This window comes from Marmota marmota, unplaced genomic scaffold, assembly GCF_001458135.2.
Source record: "Marmota marmota marmota unplaced genomic scaffold, marMar, whole genome shotgun sequence".
In the NCBI taxonomy this organism is placed as follows: Eukaryota; Metazoa; Chordata; class Mammalia; order Rodentia; family Sciuridae; genus Marmota; species Marmota marmota.
The window spans coordinates 13,127,589-13,145,561 of NW_026000206.1; the positions used below are offsets into that span (position 1 = coordinate 13,127,589).

Consider the following 17,973-nt stretch of genomic DNA (forward strand, 5'->3'; position numbering starts at 1 on the left):
CTGCAGATGGCAACAGTAATGAACACTCAACCATCGGGGCCAACTAGGGCAGCCCAACAACACCCACAGAACCTCATCCCACAGGACAGACCCAATTCCAGTTCAACTCGATCTAGCAGGAGGATCTGGGAGCCCAGAGTCCACAGCCCTGAGCTTCCCCCTCCCCCTGCAAACCCTGGAGGAACAGCAGGAAGGGCCAGGACACAGGCCAACAAGTCCCTCTGCTCACGCCTGGCACTTCTCTGTGGCAAAGGGGTGGCATGTGGACGTTGTGTTCTTAGTTGTGCCTCCATATGCTGCAGATGGGAAGCAGCAGTTGATGGCTGAAGCCAAGCAGCCCTGGCTCTGCAGATGCCCCTCTGCAAGGCAGCCACCACAGCTGCCACCCTGGAACCTGTCTCAGGAAACCTCCTTTGTGAGGCTCCAAGCCTCCAGAAACAGGCCTCTGGTTACCACTCCTCCTGGGCCCTTCCTCACTGCCCACCAGGCAGATGTGTAGAACTGGATTTTTAAAATGATATACATGAAATTCAGCAGAAGGGGAGCTTGACCTGGGCATGACCAGAGCACGCTACCCTGCCCAAGCAGTGCCACAGCTGGGCTGCCCACTGCAGAACGTCAGTCATTTAGTGAGCAAGGCCAGCATCTGATGAACAGAGGGAACCCAGCCCTCAGGGGACAGGAGAAGGGTCTCAGCACCACTCCTCAGGAGGTGCACCTCAGGGAGGAGGCAGCTGCCTGGGCACCAGAGGCGTGGCTTCACAGCAAGGTCCACTGCTGCACCCTAGTGTCTGAAGCAAGCAGTGCTGAGGACCTGCAGCCCTAGTCCCCAGGCACCTCTCATCCCCTACACCATGGTTTTTTTTTGGATAGCAGGGATTGAACTCAAGGGCACTCAACCACTGAGCCACTTCCCCAGCCCTATTTTGTATTTTATTTAGAGACAGGGTCTTACTGAGTTGCTTAGCATCTTACCATTGCTGAGGCTGGCTTTGATCTTGCAATCCTCCTGCCTCAACCTCCCGAACTGCTGGGATTACATGCGTGCACCACCACGCCAGGCACCTATACCACATCTTATAATCAAATGCCTTGTTTTTACTTTGTCTTTATTTGAGACAAAAAACACCAAAAAAGGTGAAGCCTGATTTTTAAAAGATAAATCAGGTAAGTCCAGGAGACCTCACCCTGCTCTGGGCAGCTTGCACATCAAGACACCCAGCGCCTGGAGAACGAGGAGCCCTGAGCTAGACAGCAATACAGACAGCACTCTACAGCAATGACACACAGCACACACGTGTCTAAGTAGGACAACACGTGCTCCAGGAAGGAGGTGCTCAGACCCAAGCCCATCTTCACTATGGCACACCTGGCCCAGCCCTTCCTCTGAGCTGCAGCCAGGGGCTCACTGTGCGGCGACCGCCACCCTGGGTGTTTGTGCTGGGGGTCCCCGCAGGACGGGCACTTGAGGGGCTGCCTTCTGGCTCCTCTCTGCAGATAGGCGCTCTAGGCGCTCTGTGTAGAAGCCGTTGAAGTCCAGCCTGTGAGGAGCGAAAGAGAGCCAGGGTTCATGGAGAGGTGGGCAAAGCCCCACTGAGATGCATGGCTGTAGGGACCTGCAAGGACGCAGTGCTGGTGGCACCATTTCTCCACACAGGTAGGGGTCAAATTAGACACAACTCAAGGCCCTCTCCTGGCTGAAGACAAGGGGGCATGTGCTCTACCTGCCTGTGCAAGCCCCCCAGCACAGGCCTCAGCTCTTTATGCAAAACTGAGAACGGATCTTGAAACACACAGGAACCAAAAGGCAGACAGCAGTGCTGACGGGCATCTCGGCAGCCTTCTCCTGGAGGGTATGGCCACTGGAGCACATAGACTCCTCTCCTGGCCTCTGACACATCACCTGGCCACAGGAGCCTGAGGGGACCCCAGGGACGGGAACTTGGCAGCAAGTCTCAGTGCTGGGCCACCTCAGAAGCCCCCACTCAGGAACTGGGACATGGCTGAATGGCACAGTGCACCAGGTGGTCCCACTGTCCACGCGGGCCCATTCCCAAGGGCATGTGGGACATCACCCTCTCCTGGCAAAAGCTGCGAACCCTTTCTCACGGCCTCCCACTTCCTCCAGCTCAAGGAGCCCTAGCTAGATCCTTTTCTTCCACCATCCTGCCAAGGGAGGGGGAGCGAGGGTCCAGGGGAAGGGGCATTGGCGGGTGGCAACAGACCTGGAAATGACACTGGCCATGCCATGCTCACAGTCGCTAGTGCTGTAGACACTCAGACGGGCCAGCAGGTCTAGTAGGTGGGCGGAGAAGTTCTTATCAAAGCTGTTGATGGTGGCCTCAAAGCCAGAGACCAGATGAGGGGCATCCACATGCTCAGCCAGGCACTAGAAACATAGCCCAGGGTAGTGAGTGCCTGAGGCCCAATGGGCAGTCAGCCTCTGCACTGAGCCCATGGGCATTTGCTTCTTTCTCCTTCCCTGCTCCTTTTTAAATTAAAAAAAAAAAAAGAGTACTGGAACATTTTCACACAACGAAATACAGAAAATTAGGATGTCAAAAAATTCCTGAGGCCGTGGCACACAGTAAGACAACAAACACCCGGCGGGCTGGGGCTTTTGTAGGCCTCACACAATTAAGAGCCAAAGGTGGCACAACCTACATTTTCACTCTAGACTTCCAAGCTCAGCCACTTTCTCCTGGTCACTTCTCAAGAAACAAGACAAACTGTCTCCCACCCTCCCTGGCCTCAGGCCCCACATGCTGCCCTCTGTCTCCTTTCTGCCAGCTGCAGTGTGAGTGCCCTGCTCCCACCTCTCGCCTCAAAGGACACCTGGCTTGTTGGCATCTCATGGCTCTTGGGTACCTGACAGGCCACCTACCGTTCCCACCAGTGTCAGGCCCTCATCACATCCATGCAGTTGTTCTACAGGTGACTGTGCCCACACCCTTGAGCCCAGAAGGCTGGATGGGAACTCCTATGGCCCTGTGGAACTCATCTGAGTCTTCTCATCACAGGGGTGACAACCACAAGAATGGGTAGGTGACTCCTTGAGTCTGGAAAAGCCCTCAGGCTACGCACTTTTCTGGCAGTCTCCTTCCGGGGGTGCTCCTCAGCCTGCTCAGACTCTGTGGGTGGCCCCAGCATGGTGCCCTGTTCCAGTGCCCGCCGGCCCAGCTCACTATCCAGTTTCATGCTCTGTGTAAATTTCTAGAGCAGGGTCAAGAGAAAATGCTTGTTAGCTCCAACGTTTCTGCAGGAGCTGAGGGCTGTGCCCATTCTGAAGGTACGGACACTCGGGTGCCTGTAGGAAGGAAGGGTGCAGGTAAGAGGGCATCAGCTAAGCCACAACCTCCTGGGGATCAGCAGCTGATTTTCTGAAAACAGAACCTGTACACGAGTTTCCCTACTCTGGAACTCAATATGGCTCCTAAGTATCTAAGGAATAGGCTCCACATGTATTCTCCTGTAACCTGCCACCATGTATGTCTCCCACCTCCCAGATCTTGACCCCTCCCCACGTGCTGTCTGCAGAGCATGCTCATGCTCCCCAGTCTTCAGCCCCCAGGCTGCCCCTTCTGCCCACTGACACTTGTTTTCTGTACTGTTTTGGGGTAAGTACTTACGACAAGTTCCTCAATAAAACTTAGGCACATCAAAAAATTTAAGGTTTAATAAAAAACACAAAGGGATTCAAAAAGGACCAGGGCAGGACCCCAAGGAAGCCCATGTTCAGGAAGCAGTGTACTGGTCGGGAAGACCCAGGGGCTCTGCCAGCACTGGAGATGGCACGGGCAGGGCTGCATGCCACAATGGCCCAAACCATCCACCCCGCCTCACCTGCATGCAGTTGGTGAACATGACGCACACAGACATGAGCTTGGAAAAGACCTTCAGCAGCTCAGGATTAGTCAGCATGCAGTCCTTCAGGCAGGTGTCCAAGAAGCTCGTGTGGTGGCCAAGGACATCGTCGATGTTGGAGGCCTGTGAAGGGCTGAGGCTCAGCACTGCCACAGTAGCACCCAGCCTGACCCTCAGAAACACTGCTAAATACAATACTGGCCTGTGATCTATAGGGAAGTACCTGTCCCACAGCCCCCTCCTATCTCCCTCGCGTCATTGTGTTGGAGAGATGCTGCTGCCTGCCCTCCGCTTCCTCCCTCCGACAGGACATGCTCACAGCAGCCCCAGCATGTGGCTCCCAAGATGCTGCTGTGCAACACCCCGGGCTAGGAGAGCCTTTCCAGCACCAGGATCCAGGAGCTGAAACTCACGGACTTGAGGTTTTTCTCAAGGATGTGCCAGGTGGGCTCCATCACTTCAAACATCATGTAGTACTGGATGTTCTGAACAAAGTTGAGCATCCGCTGCCGCAGAGTGAAGGCTCCTGCGAACCTGAGGGAACAAGGGTTGGTTGCAGGGGAGCCAGCAGAGCTGGGTCTCTACTGTGTCCCACATGCTGCCCACCAGCAGAGTGGACTCTCATGGCCACAGCTCCTGCGTGCTGCTGACAGCTCAGACACCTCAGTGCTGCGCCTAGGGACACTGCTCCTACCTCTGGCTGCATCAGGCTATCAGGTAAGCGACACATCTAGCAGACTTTGCAGGGATGTGCCAAGCAGCCCACCGTGGACACAGAGAACAGTCTCTGTGGTTATCTATGGCACCAGGGCTGGCAGGCGACCAACATGGGAACAACTACTACACAGACTCCATATTTTGTGCCTTATTGAGGCAAATTCTTAAATATTACATCAACCGTTTCTCCACACAGGACTTGTTGCCACAGAACAGGGCACAGAAGGCCTGTGAGTGAAGCAATTCCCACACACTGCTGCTGTGTGCACTCAGGAGAGGTGACAAAGGCTCCCACCCTCAGGAGGGGCTTGGGTCCTGCAGAGAGACCCAGGTGGGCAGGTACCATGCCATCAAAGGACTGAGAAGAAGGCTGGGGCTGTAAAGGTCTAAAAGCAAAGCCACCTCTCCTGGAGGGAACAGGAAGGACTCTGATGGACGCACCACTTTGCAGAATGCAGGGCGCACTGCTTGGCCGTCTTGTTGCTGATCCAAACACTGCACAGCTGCCGCTCCACGTGCTTACAGTAGAACATGTGCCTAAAGAGCATCTGGTAGCGAGTCAGTGCCTTTCTGCAAGAAGGATGCCCAGGTAGGGGTCAGCAGGAGGCCTGTGCCCAGACAGGCATCACCAGAGGTGAGGAGGCCCATGAGGAGGCTCTTGCTTCCTGCAGCCTGAATGGACAGCCAGGTCCTCACCTGTTGATGATCAGTGACAGGGGCCACTTGACGATATAGTCAAAGGAGAAGGCCTCCAGGCCACTCAGTGTGAGCTCAGTGGGATCAGCATGGGTCATTGCCTTTTCCTGCTTGGTCTCGATGGCCAGAACCCGCAAGAGCTGAGTGATGAGGTCATGAGGCATCAGGTCAATCTGGGGGCAAAAGCAGTAAACAAAGCATCCAGTTTTCAGAAGAAAAGACCAGAGTCATTCCAGGCCTTCACTCAGTCCTGCCTATCAGGACCTGGAGAAGCAAATTAGGTTCCTAAATCTTGACCCTTGATATTAGAGGCCGGCTTGAAAGGCCACACAACTACCCATAAATCCTAATCCAAAACTCACTAGGGATGCAGCTCAGTGGTGTGAGGTGGCCCTGGTTCCAACCCCAGCACTGCAGAGAAAAACAAAAACTATACCTCCCAATAAGACAGGAAAAAAAAAAAAAAAAAGAAAAAAGCAGATGACTTTCTATATGCCTCCTGCTGCTGGTATAAAGGAGAAACCACAGGGAAGGCTGGATAAACAGTTCCTAAAGGTTGACACCTTTCTTCCACAACTTATGTGATAAGAGACAGGACCGTAATCACAGGCTGTGGGGCTCAGTGGTAGTGCACTTGCCTCACAGGCAGGCACAAGGCCCAGTGCTCAGTCCCCAGCACTGCAAAAACTCCATAAGATTTTAAGAATAGTAACTACAAACAAATAGTACTGTCCACAACATCGATTCATTCAAACGTTTCTTAAGTGCCAACTGCATGCAGAACAGTGTGACAAGAGTTCCCACAAATCATGAAAATGACACAAGAAAAAACAAAGGAAAAGAATAAGTGGGGGCAAAGAATAAAGGAAGAAGAAACACAACCTATGAAAAGATTAGTTGCCCACCAGATCTAACACACAAGTGCCCCTCCTGCCCATCAGCAGCGCAGATGGGGATACCGGATGGGCAGCCTCAACTCCTCAGACAAGGACTGAGACTCAGTCCCAAAGGGGTCAGCCTAGGTGCACAGGGCACAGGCGCACACCCAGTGAGTCACTACTTAGAATTTATCCCATGAAATCACTCCTAAGTTAAGAAGAGCCAAAACACATAAAGCAAGAAAGGGCAGAATTAGAGGGAAAATGAAGTTCAATCACAGTAGTGGAGACCCAGTACCCAGGTGGGAGGGTAAGACGGGAGAGGACCCATGTGAACAGCGGGCAGCCTGACACCTACAGAGCAGCAGCAGCACACTGCTCCAGAAGGCATGTGGACCTTCTCCAGGTATCTGTGAGGCCTGAGCAAGTCTTTTTTGTTTTTTTGTGGTGCTAGGAATTAAACACAAAGCTTCACATCTGCCAGGTAAGTGGAGTACCACTGAGCTACATACCAACATTCCCCAGATAAGTCACATTTTTTTACAAAACTGGGATCAAAGTATATTCTCCAAGTACAATGGACCAAAATTAAATATAAGTAACGGGGAAAAAAGGAAAGTTTATAATATGTGGAAATTTAACATACCAAATCAATGGGTCAAAGAAGAAATCTCAAGAGACGTTAACAACTACCTTAAGAGGAATGGACACACAATACACAGAACTCACAGGAGGCAGTAAAAAAGTGCTCTCACAACATTCACAAAGGAGTGCCTCAAACCAGACCCTGACCCCATGGCCCGGGACACCAGGAAGGGAGAGGGCTACACCAGTGCCCTCACCCCAGGGCCCTGGATACCAGGAGGAGAGTGAAGTAAACCCCGAGCAGCAGAAAGAAAGGCAAGATGACAGCAAACAGCGGAGCACAGCAGAGGAGACTAACAAGCCTAGGTTCTCCTGAAACAGCCGTGAAATTGACAAACTTTTAGCTACACTGAGAAAGACGAGAGGACTCGTCACTAAACTCTGAAATGGGGGCAGAGTCCCCTGCACTGCACACCAGCACACAACTTCCCAGCAGAGATGGGCAGGAGCAGCACGGTGGCTTGATGGGGTCTGGAGGGTCTGAAAGGAAACCCCATCCAACCTCAGAGCACACCCCCAAACTCTCCCAAGACCACGAGGAGGCGCACACGACCCTGGCAGGCCAACACTACCTGATGCTGAACTAAACCAGCACACTGCAGGAAACAACTGACAAGCATCCCTGGACATGCAGTGAGGGCTGGCAAACCAGAGAGCCACCCAGACATGTGACAACCCTGGCCGACTTGGAAGATGCTGGGCGGGGCCCCACCCGGCGGGGCTCTACCCCGCTTCAGGCACCTCAGGAGCAGGCTGCTATGCTGGGAGCCCCACATACCCACCTTCAGGTCGTCCTTGAAGGGATCAGTGTTGGCAGTGCTCATGCGCAGGGCCAGCTCCAGCAGCGCCTCCAGGCGTGTGGGCGTGATGTCCTCTACCGGCTTTCTGAGCTCCTCCTCAGTGAGGTCCATGAAGTGCACAAAGAAGTCGCCCTGGTCCATCAGGAAGTAGCGCTTGATGGACCTGTGCCAGGGAGGAGGTGAGGAGGTGCTGAGCATGCAGCTCAGGGCTGCCACCCTGGAGCACAGCCATCTCACAGTGGGACCAGGCAAGACAGTTCTGTGGGCACAGTACCCTGGGACTCAAGAGACCTATACTAGACAGGGCCACCTCAGCCCACAGAGCAGGTGACACAGGTGCCAGGTCCCAGGCGGCCAGATCGCTCTTACAAGGATAAAGACAACTATTAGGAGGAACATGCTACCCTCAGTCCCAGGCCCTGAGCACCCTACTTGCTGCGCTAAGAGTGAGCAAAGCACAACCTCAGGTGGGCCACCAGCTCTTTCTCCTCCATCAGGAAGTCCAGCAGCACTTTGCTGGCATAGTTGAATGCCTTCTCAATCTGCTCCACATATGCTCGCTCTTTGAGCGTGTAGATGATCTCTTTGGCCACGGGGCAGGTGACGTCGTGACCACACTCTCTGACCACGTTGAGGTACTTTCCTGTAAAGAGTTAGGTAAAGTTGAGGAGTTGCCACACCGACCTCCGCCCAGAGCCTCATAAGCCAAACAAGCATGGGGCAGTGGGCTGGGCACAGTGCACACTTCTGTTCACATTCCACTCTAGCTGGAAAGACAACCAACACCAGTGGACAGGGCCAAAAGCCCGCCTGGCCTGCAGAGGCTTTTCACACGTGGGGTTTTCCAATCAAGAGAGTGGAAGTAACTTCACATGGGCCTGAGGAGAACCAGGGTGCTAAATCACCTACTGGGCCCTTTCTGTGCCAGTTCAGCTTTCAGAACCCACACACCACAGTCCTGGGGGCCACTAGCACCTAAACTGGATCCTAACCTCATTCGGACAGACTAAAATGAAGGTCGTGTGTATCCTCAATGGTTTTTCCCATAGTGGTGACATTTTAGAAGTTAAAAAACAAAGATGTAAAGGATTGAGACAGCTTCCTGATTAGGGCATGGAATAAATAAGGCCACTGCCTGAGTGTTCAGGACCCACCAGAGGCCAGCAGCCTGGTGCACGAGAAGACCCCCTGGGCAAAATCACCCCATGGGCACTGGAGCTAGAAGGCTGCAACCATCCCAGTGGGGATGTGCTGCAGCAGGAGGCCACAACCTCCCTGGGAAGGGCCCCTGGGCTGAGAGCTCCACACCATGGAGTCACCTGTGCTGAGGATCTTGCCGGCCACCTTCTGCAAGAAGGACGGGATCTGCTGCTGCACCACGGTGTATCGCTGGTCCCAATACTTGTCGTTGTAGTCTTCCTGAATCTTCTCCTTCCGTAGTTCATGCTCTTCCACCATGAACTCACTGGAAGCCACAGACAGATGATCAGGCCACCATGGAGTGCCACTTCCAGAGAGGTCTTACCAGGGCAAGGTGACTCGCCATAGTTACCTCTCAGCTGTGAGTTAAAATGAACCTCCAACCTCACTTTGGAGCAAGCAATGACCCTAGGTCAGAGGCAGGTGGTCCGATACTGCATATCTATCCTTCCCTTAGCACAGGCCACCCAGTGTCACCAAGGGGAACCAGACACCCTCCACGGAGCCTCTAGCATCACTTGCACACAGCGAGGTAGAAGCTGGGTTCCTTGATAGGCCCACCACACCAATAGCAAAGAAAAGGGGCTGGGATGCAGCTGCGTAGAAGAGGGTGTGCTCAACATGGAAGGCCCCAGTTTTGAGCATCAAAAAAAAAAAAAAAAGCAACAAACAAACACAATTCTATGTCACAAATATACTTCAAAAAGTTTTGACAAGCACATTTCAACACCACAGAACCCCTAAGGAACTGGCCCATTTTTGTCCTATGAATTTGGAGGCATCATGCTGAGGAGACGTCCCCACATCAAGGTGACTGTGGACTGACTCCAGGTGACCCCAAGGGCTTCACTCAGCAGAAAAAAGCTGCAGAGCAACATCCCAGCAGCCAGATTGTGGCAGCAGATTGCACAGGAAGATGCAGGCAGGCATGGCTGCTTTGTGGAGCCCTACCTGTAAGGGTCATGGATGATGCCCCTGTAGATCCACTTCTCCAGGACCTCAAAGTAGGGCGCACTGGCCGCCTTGGTCAGGTACAGGCACAGCTCCTGCGCCTGGCTGTCCCCCGTATAGTTGAAGCTCCTGTCGTGCAGAAGGCTCAGTGTAGACCCGCCCATGCACTCGCCTCTATCCACCGAGGTGGCTGCAGAAGGAGAGAGGCTCACTGCCTAGGAAATGCCTCCTGGTCCACCCCAACCTTGCTGGACAGTGCTTCTCCCTGGGAATGCCCAGATGGTAAAGCTGTAGCTGTTAACTAAAGCTCATCAAGGAAAGCTTATAGGGCCTTCTGCATGCAGACCACTAACATGGCAAGCCACAGGCTTTGCCTCAGGACCCTACTCCAGAAAGTCAACCCTGAGTGTCCTGCCCAGCCTGGGCTCCCTCCACATGTGCTATCAGGAGCCTGCCACCTGCTGCCCTCCATCAGGCAGGAACATACCAAGGGAGGCCAAGATGTCCACAGTGCGCATGGCTGGCTGGATGTAGAACCAGAGCTTCTGCAGTGACAACAGGCCCTGCCTGTGCAGCTGCTCCAGCTGAGTGATCAGAATAAGGTACTCCTTTACCAGGGTTCTCATGGCAGCCGCCAGGGCATGGTTCACCTGCCCATATTCAAAGGAAGATTTTTCTTCAATGAACCTACAGGAAAAATGCATCAAGCATCTTTGAAAAGGCAAAACTCACATTTTCAGATCTTCTAAGTCTCTCCTCATCCAGGAAGCAAATGACACTCAAGCCCTCACCCCCAAAGGAACCTGTCCCAAGAGGGAGGAGGCCAGGTGGTGATTCTCAGACCCTTGCAACATGCCAGGAGCAAGGCAGAGCTGCAAGCCAGGGAGGAGGTGTTTCTGCAGCAAACAGGCCTGACCTCCTTCCCATGTCGCAAACTCTCAAGCCCAGCCCACCTGGTCACAGTGGAGTAGCTGGCGGCCACAGGGAGGATTCTGTTCACCAGCTCCCGGATGGACAGGTCCAGGTTGGGGTCCACAAGGAAAGTGCGGTTCTGTCTCCCAGCCAGGGGCTGGGCAGTGATGTACCTGCCATCAACACCCACCAGCACGTAGAGCAGGTCCTCTACCACAGCTGACTCCTGGGAGGCCAATGGCAGCGTGCCTGCAGGACACAGACATGCTGGGAGCCCAGCCTCCCCAAAGACCAGTCACTCTTGCCTGTCCCCTTCTTGGTAACCCCGCACACAATGATGGACACAATCAGCAAGCCACTACCCTAGCCTGGACAGGTTCCCCTGTAGCACCACGGGCAGTAGCAGGATATATGCCTGGACACTGCAGGGCCCTCCTTAGGCCAAGCAAATGAAAACCTATGCTAGACCAAGCCCAGTGGCATACTCCTTAATCCCAGAAGCTTTGGAGGCTGAGGCAGGAGGATCACAATTTTAAAGACAGCCTCAGCAACTTGGCAAGGCCCTAAGCAACTTAGCAAGACCCTGTCTCAAAATAAAAAAAATAAAAAGGGCTGGGGATGTGGCTCAGTGGTAAAATGTTCCTGAGTTCAATCCCTGGTATGAAAAAGAAAAAGAAAATGAAATCCTATGCAGTATTAGCTACCTGTCACTTAGCAAGGGGAGCTCAGAGACCCTGGGCAGCCAGGTAAGCAGCCTCTACAGTCACAACTGAGAAGCCCAGGCTGTGCACAGACAAGAAAGGCCTTTAAGACAATATCTTCTTGAATTCCAAGAAACTAGCTGTTTCGAACACAGGACAAGATGGTGCAGGCACAGTGAGGTTTCCCTATGACCATCCAAGGGACCTGTAAGGATAGTCAGAGGACACCTACTGGGGCTACCCACCAGCATCTCCTGCCATCCCGAGATGCCTGCCGGTGCCTGCAGCTGAGGCAGCTCAGGAAGATGTTGAATGACAAACTTTGGTTTGACAAAATTTCTGTTAGCCCTGCACACTGCTGTGCAAGGCAGTGTCCCGTGACCACAAGATAGATACAAAAATCAGGGTGCAAATGTGATCTGTGATCATCCCCAGCAATGCCAGACACAAGTTAGACCCACAATCTCAAGTCCCACTTCTCTCCGTTGCTCCAGTGACCCTCAGCAGAGGATGGTGGCCCAAGGCCTCGCCAACTCCTTGACATGGAGTGACAAGATTCAAGGCACTGGAAAGATCTGTACACAGGGCACCTGGGGGTGGTGACACATGATGTGGCAAGGCCAGTCGGTTCCAGAACAGCCACAAGTGGGGTGTCCTGAGAGTATGGGGGCCCAGGTCCCCAAGGCCTGCCCACAGCTGCACAGGCTTCCTTCAAGCCACTCACCAACATACCCAGGGTCAGTGTGTAGTGTCCCTGTCACATAATATCTCCCTCCTTTGTGCAGCCCTTTCCAGAATGGGGAAATACATTTTCTTATAAGATGCCCTATAGGTTCTAAAACCATCTCTCATGCTCCTTGCCAGCACGGACAGCAGACTTCAGGTCTCACGCCGCCTTCTCTGCCTCTCCAGGGCTGCCCAGGATTCCAGTTAGGTTCTTGTGGGGTCTGGAATCTTATTTTTTAATTGCTTCATAATTTTGCAAGAACTGTGCCACTCCAGAGTCTAGGCCACAGCAAGCACTTCCTGACTCTCCAGTGGACAGCTCCTGGTTCTGCCCATGAGTCTGCCTGCCCTGTGTTGAGGCCACTCAATAGGACTCCAGCTGAATTTCGGCTGTGCGTTATCAGCTTAAGTTACACCTGAAAAGATACACGCAGGTAGATCATTTTCTATACCTTGTCACTGACTTGCAACAGGATCACATTTGCCTGGGGACAGGAGAAAAGTGCTGGACTTCACCCACCATCCTGTGCAGGCAAGAGCAATTTCCCACTGTCTCCGCATGGAGCCCAGTGTGACACTCCACACTTTCTCTTGATCCAACTGCGAGCCAATGAGCAGGATGCTACAGCTATGCTACATCCTTGATTTGCAGCCTTGTTTCTCAGTCCGGAAAAAGGACTTACGAACTGCTGCATACAACCTGTGGTGTGCCAGTACACAAGTCCCAGATCCCCAACGGCCTGTCCTGAAACAACCACACCATGTACCAGACACACGACTTTCAAGACCTTGGAGAGAACAGTGCTAACTCAAGCACCATTGCAGAACCCAAGGTCATTACAAACCACTCTCCTGTGGTCTGTGCCACACACCAGGACACACACTTGGGAGGACCCAGCTGCAGCCTGCCCCACAGCTCTAGTGAGAGGGCACAAGATGAGCCAGGTGAAGATCCCAGCAAGTCAGTGTCTGCTGTGGGCAGGGACAGAATGTGGAGCATGGCCAGCCTGCCCACAACAGCATGCTGAGTTACAGGCATGTCACCTGTGGTCTCCTTCCCTGCCCAGCATCACCGTGCAAGCAACTCATCGTGAAATCCCCGGGTGTCAGACGGTGAAGACATGACATACCTATGGGTAAAGCCACATCTGAGCTCAAGCTGGAGCCAGTTAGGAAATCCCCCACCAGAGTTGGTCTCTCATACACCCAAGCTGGGAAGACGGGGAGCTGCTGGCCTGAATTTTTTTTGTTTTGCTTGTCTCGAAGCATCTTTCTTGTAAGTTCCAGAGACTAACAAAAACATTAAAAAAAAAAAAAAAACAGAAGATACACATCAGTGCCATGAGAACCAAGACATTTGTGGAAATGACCCATCTGTGGCAGAGAAAGAACAAACTTACACACAAAGCTTAATTATGTGGAAACGAGATATACTTCCACCTGCCACTCATGACGCGAAGGCTGGGGAGCCAGAGGTGGAAAGACCCAGTCCTCTCCCCAGGCCTTGGCCGAGGCTGAAGCACCAGCAATGGCAGCGTGGGGAGCCTGTGTTTCAGACCAGAACCCTCTGCATGGGAAGAACCCAAGTCACTTTTTCCTGGAAGTGATTAAGTTCAACAGGACTTGCTGGACAAAGAGGCACCAGCAAAGGGCATGCTGGGGAAGGCCCCAGGACAGATCTAGAGGCAGTATCAAGGTCAACCCTCCCAGAGGACTGGACACCAGAGGGTGGCCAGCTCATACTTGGCCAGCCAGCCTGCAGAAGGACCAACTTGATTTGTTCCAGCAACAGGTACTCATGGGGAGAGTAGTGTGAAGGCTGTATGGTCGAGAACGTAGGCTTCGCACTCGATCGGCAGACATGGCATGCCAACAGCTCAGCTCTGTCCTTAGCACATGTGCTAGGCTATATGACACATGGCAGAACGTGGCTCTAAAGAGTGGTCCGGAGCCACAGAGAAGGGTCTGCATCAGCTATCAAAAACACACCTGAGACTGAGACTCACAAGTACAGACCAGAGCAGGACAATCAAGCCAAGAGCAGCAAGCTCAGGAGAAGAAAATCCAGATGACCTACGAACACAACAGCATCAGAGACACCGCAGGCAGACACATGAAGACTGAGAGGTGCAGAGTCAGAACCACCATAGGCTTCAGGAGGGAAATCAGTGTGTGACCCATGTCCCATGAGTCTGTGGCAGGTGGCCCCCACTAGAATCTCACCACCACTCTTCACTCTTATGATCCAGAATTCCTGACTGAAGGGCATGATCAGTCTTAGCCTCTCTAAAGTTGGATTCATTCTTAATAGACAATAGAGACAAGCCTGCCCAGCTAGGACCCACTGCTGTTGCTACCGTGGCACCTAGCAGCCATGGTGGACTTGTACCTGCTGTAGTGTGGAGCCTGTGGTCACACTGCCCAGTTGCTTCCTCAGCTCTTCAAGCTCCTGCATGGACATCTTGGAGGCCGTTGCAGGGCCGCCGAAAGTGGTAGTGCTGGTGACCGCAACAGTGGCTGCAAGCTCAGCTCTTTCTTTTGCATTCTGCTGCAAATACTGCAGAGTCTGAAAATATGCAAAACTGTGCATTCACACTGGGCCAGCATGTGCCCCCTTGCCTGGCAGAGCAAACCCCATCCTTCCTTCCTAACCTACACACCACTTGTGGAGGGCAGGGGACTCCCATGGCCCAATAGCCACAATCTGCTCTCCAGAGGATCATGCTACATGGTATCACTTACCATACCTCCCAAATGTCAGAGGAAGGAATCTCACAGCCTTTTTAAAGAGCCAATACCTTCTTATCCCCCCAAGGACAAGTTCTTCTCTACGCATCACCTGTGGTTCCTGGGCAGCAGCAACCACCTCCTCTAACCTATCCTGGCACTACTGGTCTATGAGCCCCTGGCACACCCCTCCACACAGCAACCTAGCACACCACTCACTGGCTTTGTCACCTTGATGCACGGTACATGTACTAGGCAGGAGCCCAGCACAACACACCGTAAAAAGCAAAAGCCCACCACCGCAGGGTGCTGTGCCAGTTTCTCAGGTCTATGCCCCTTGTGAGTTACTGTTCATTCTGATTCACCAAGCACACTCCACATGCCCTCAAAGTGTTCCTGGCATGGGATAGGAAAAAGTCAATAAGAGAAGGGACAGGGTGCAAAGAAGAATACAAGAGGTGTAACCTGCATTGGCACAGGGGTTCCATGAGTGACTATGGTACATAAGACTCCTCCAGACACTCAAGGGTGCGCCTGACAGGCCCTGTCAGGTGGAGCAGAGGATGCACAGGGCATTTACCTCTTTGTCTTCTGTGAACTTTGACAACAAATACACCAGAGGGTCAAGGTTCCTTGTATTTTTAGACTTCAGCTCATCGTATTTCTTTAGAAAATCTTCAGGAGTACGAGAAAATTCTGCAATTTTGACCTTAAAAACACAAGCATGAGTGATCTGATGGCAATTAAGCACCTGGAAAAATTTTTAAGAAAATTAAGCACAAGACCAAAAAGAGTTAAATTATATGGGCTAAATAATCACACACCTAAAACTAAGAAAATTGACCTAAACCTTTGATCAAACCTATCCACAATTCCTCTACAGTTTCTCTCACTTTTTGCTTCTTAGACAAGAGCAAATAATAAGCACTTACCTTTTCCTGGTAGCTCACACTTTCATTTCACACCCTGAACTCTAGTCCCCATAGGATTTATTACCATGTATGGCTCTAGGACACATTTCACCCAGTGACTTGTGTGTGCTGACGATGACTACAGAAGTTTGCGTGTCTCCCTTCACCCTACCCTATTAGCTTGTCTAACTGTCCTGGCTATTATCCAAATAAGTGAAACTTCACAATGTGTTTTAGAAACAGATTCCAAATTTAAAACCATCTTTCACTGAAAATCTTTTTAAATCATGTGTAATGTGACTGAGGAAACACCTTGAAAAATTTCAATGTGTTTAACAGCGGTAGCTTTTTACCTGTAGGAATGTCCGAGCTTCTGTGAGCCCCTCCCTGGGAAACAGCAGGGTAGTACCTATGTCAGGGTTAAAGCCAGCTCACTTGGGCTTCCACTGACTCATCTACACAATGTGAAGTGACAGCAGCTGCTACCAGGAGCCAGGAGAACGGCAGAGTGGAGCATGTCCTTGGCCCATGGGAAGCACTCAACAGTACTGTGGCTTCCCTCACAGGAGCTGCTGTAACTGCCAGAAACAAGTACCTACCCTGATGTGCATGGCCCTGCAGCAAGGACTAATGCTCACCTTGGCACTGTGGGCAGAGACGGTGGTTGTGACATACGGGGTCCGGTTCTTCTGCAGCAGATCGATGTAGACCTCAGCTCCATCTCCACTGTGGACACGCAACAAGCTGAGCAGCTCATTGACATCATGATGAATCCGAAATTCACTCATGGTTTCAGCTCTGAGGCATCAACATCACAAGACACACTCTCCTAAAGGAAAGAATAGAATTATTCATAAAATTAACCTCTATGAAAAAATTAAAAGATCAAATTTGACCAACTTCATGCTTTGACAAAACAGATCACCTGGCCCAGCCCAGGCCCCCCCACACCATGATGCCCTCCCTCTCCCCTCCCACCTGTGCAGTCAGTTCTACTTGCCTCCTTTTCCTCAGGGAGCTGTGGCATGCTAGCTGGCCTCACTGCTTTCACCAGTGCTACACCCTTCTGACAACCCAAAGTGCTGCTCCTTCACAAGTTGGGCTTTGAGCACACTCTACCACTCAGGCAGTGCACCAGGCAGGTTGTGCGAATGGCCCTGTGGGCTCTCCTCTCCTGGGAGACTATGTGCACACTTAGCCCTAGGCCAGCAGGAAGTAGCTGTGCTGCTCCCCTTGGCTAATGCATACACAATAGTGTGAGGCACTGGGTTCAATCCTCTGCACCACATAAAAATAAATAAAACTTTTTAGTTGTCCATTTACAACTAAAAAGAATTAAAAAGTAACTATAAATTTCATATGAATAATTCAAAACACCTATGTGTGGGTTCTTAAATTAGGATCCACAAATAACAAAAGAACCCTTAAAGATAATCATAATCATTTGTCTGTGAATTTTGTGAGGAAATGGTCTTGCAACAAATTTTTAAAGGTTCTGTGACCCAAAAGGTTAAAAAGTACTGCACCAACAGCTCAGACAGAAACAGCTGTTGAGTTAGACTTCAAGAACAGGAGACCCAGCACACACTCCCACAGCTTGCTAATTTTGTAGGGGGCATCAACTGGAACTCTAACCTCAGGGTAATGGAAAGCTTGTTAAATGAACCTCCAGCACTGGCCAAGGTAAGTGTCTCCAAGAATGAAGGTGAGAGGAGGAGGCCTGAAGTGGCGCCCAAGTCCCCAGCACCTTACTTTCCAATCAAGAGGCGCTCATGTAACCACAGTAATTGAACAGGACCTCTCTTCCTTGGCACTGCACACAGGTACACAGAAGCCATGCTCACAGATGAAACGTTCCACAAAGCGGGGTGACCCACACCTGCAATCCCAGAGACTCAGGAGGTTGAGGCACGAGGACCGTAAGCTCAAGCCCTGTCTCAAAATCAAAGGGGTTGGGGATGGAGCAGGTGGTAAAGCGCTCGTGGGTTCAAGCCCCAGCGCCCAAAAAGGAAGAAACAGCGGCGCCGGGAGAGCGAAGGCTCCACGCCGCCGACTAGGTAAGGTTGTCCTCCGACTTTCGTCCCCCTGCGCGGCTGTGGGCTCGGGTGGCAGCACCGCCTGGGACCTCCTCGCCCCGTTACCTGTGGTGGACGGTGGAGGAGCCGGAGAGGCAGAGCCCGCAGGACACAGGCAGGGCCGCGGGGCAGATTCGGGAAGCCCCCGCAGTGCGGCCGGCGGAGGCGGG

The 17,973-nt window shown here is 52.2% G+C and overlaps 2 protein-coding genes across 4 annotated transcripts in view; one reads left to right on the top strand and one right to left on the bottom strand.

Annotated features, from left to right (window-relative positions):
* Positions 1-1,092: 1,092 nt before the first annotated feature.
* Tubgcp2 (tubulin gamma complex associated protein 2) lies at positions 1,093-17,973 on the bottom strand. 3 transcript variants are annotated; one of them, XM_015498405.2, is made up of 18 exons: positions 17,870-17,973; positions 16,367-16,557; positions 15,398-15,526; positions 14,480-14,656; positions 13,221-13,380; positions 10,705-10,912; positions 10,239-10,438; positions 9,752-9,941; positions 8,920-9,065; positions 8,063-8,243; positions 7,583-7,763; positions 5,278-5,450; positions 5,023-5,151; positions 4,278-4,398; positions 3,844-3,987; positions 3,085-3,213; positions 2,226-2,389; positions 1,093-1,541 (listed from the first exon to the last, which is right to left on the bottom strand). In XM_015498405.2, exons 2-18 carry the CDS (start codon positions 16,514-16,516, stop codon positions 1,406-1,408), a joined length of 2,718 nt encoding a protein of 905 aa, XP_015353891.1. In that variant the 5' UTR covers positions 16,517-16,557; positions 17,870-17,973; the 3' UTR covers positions 1,093-1,405. The 3 variants fall into 3 exon arrangements, with proteins under 3 accessions (XP_015353891.1, XP_015353892.1, XP_048647378.1); XM_015498406.2 differs by lacking the exon at positions 17,870-17,973 and adding an exon at positions 17,481-17,503; XM_048791421.1 differs by lacking the exons at positions 14,480-14,656; positions 17,870-17,973.
* The window catches only part of Znf511 (zinc finger protein 511), a 3,403-nt gene continuing 2,802 nt past the window's right edge, over positions 17,373-17,973 (top strand). Inside the window, exon 1 of the mRNA XM_015498463.2 lies at positions 17,373-17,411. Within this exon, the coding sequence (XP_015353949.1) occupies positions 17,373-17,411 (39 nt within the window). The remainder of the gene's footprint in view (positions 17,412-17,973) is intronic.

Excerpts from the sequence above, each read along its gene's own strand:
- Tubgcp2 (XM_015498405.2), bottom strand. The coding sequence starts at position 16,516 with ATGAGTGAATTTCGGATTCATCATGATGTCAATGAGCTGCTCAGCTTG. Across the intron at positions 10,913-13,220 it reads AGATGTGGCTTTACCCATAG|GCACGCTGCCATTGGCCTCC; the intron begins GTATGTCATGTC and ends TGTGTCCTGCAG. Across the intron at positions 4,399-5,022 it reads GCCCTGCATTCTGCAAAGTG|GTTCGCAGGAGCCTTCACTC; the intron begins GTGCGTCCATCA and ends TTGTTCCCTCAG.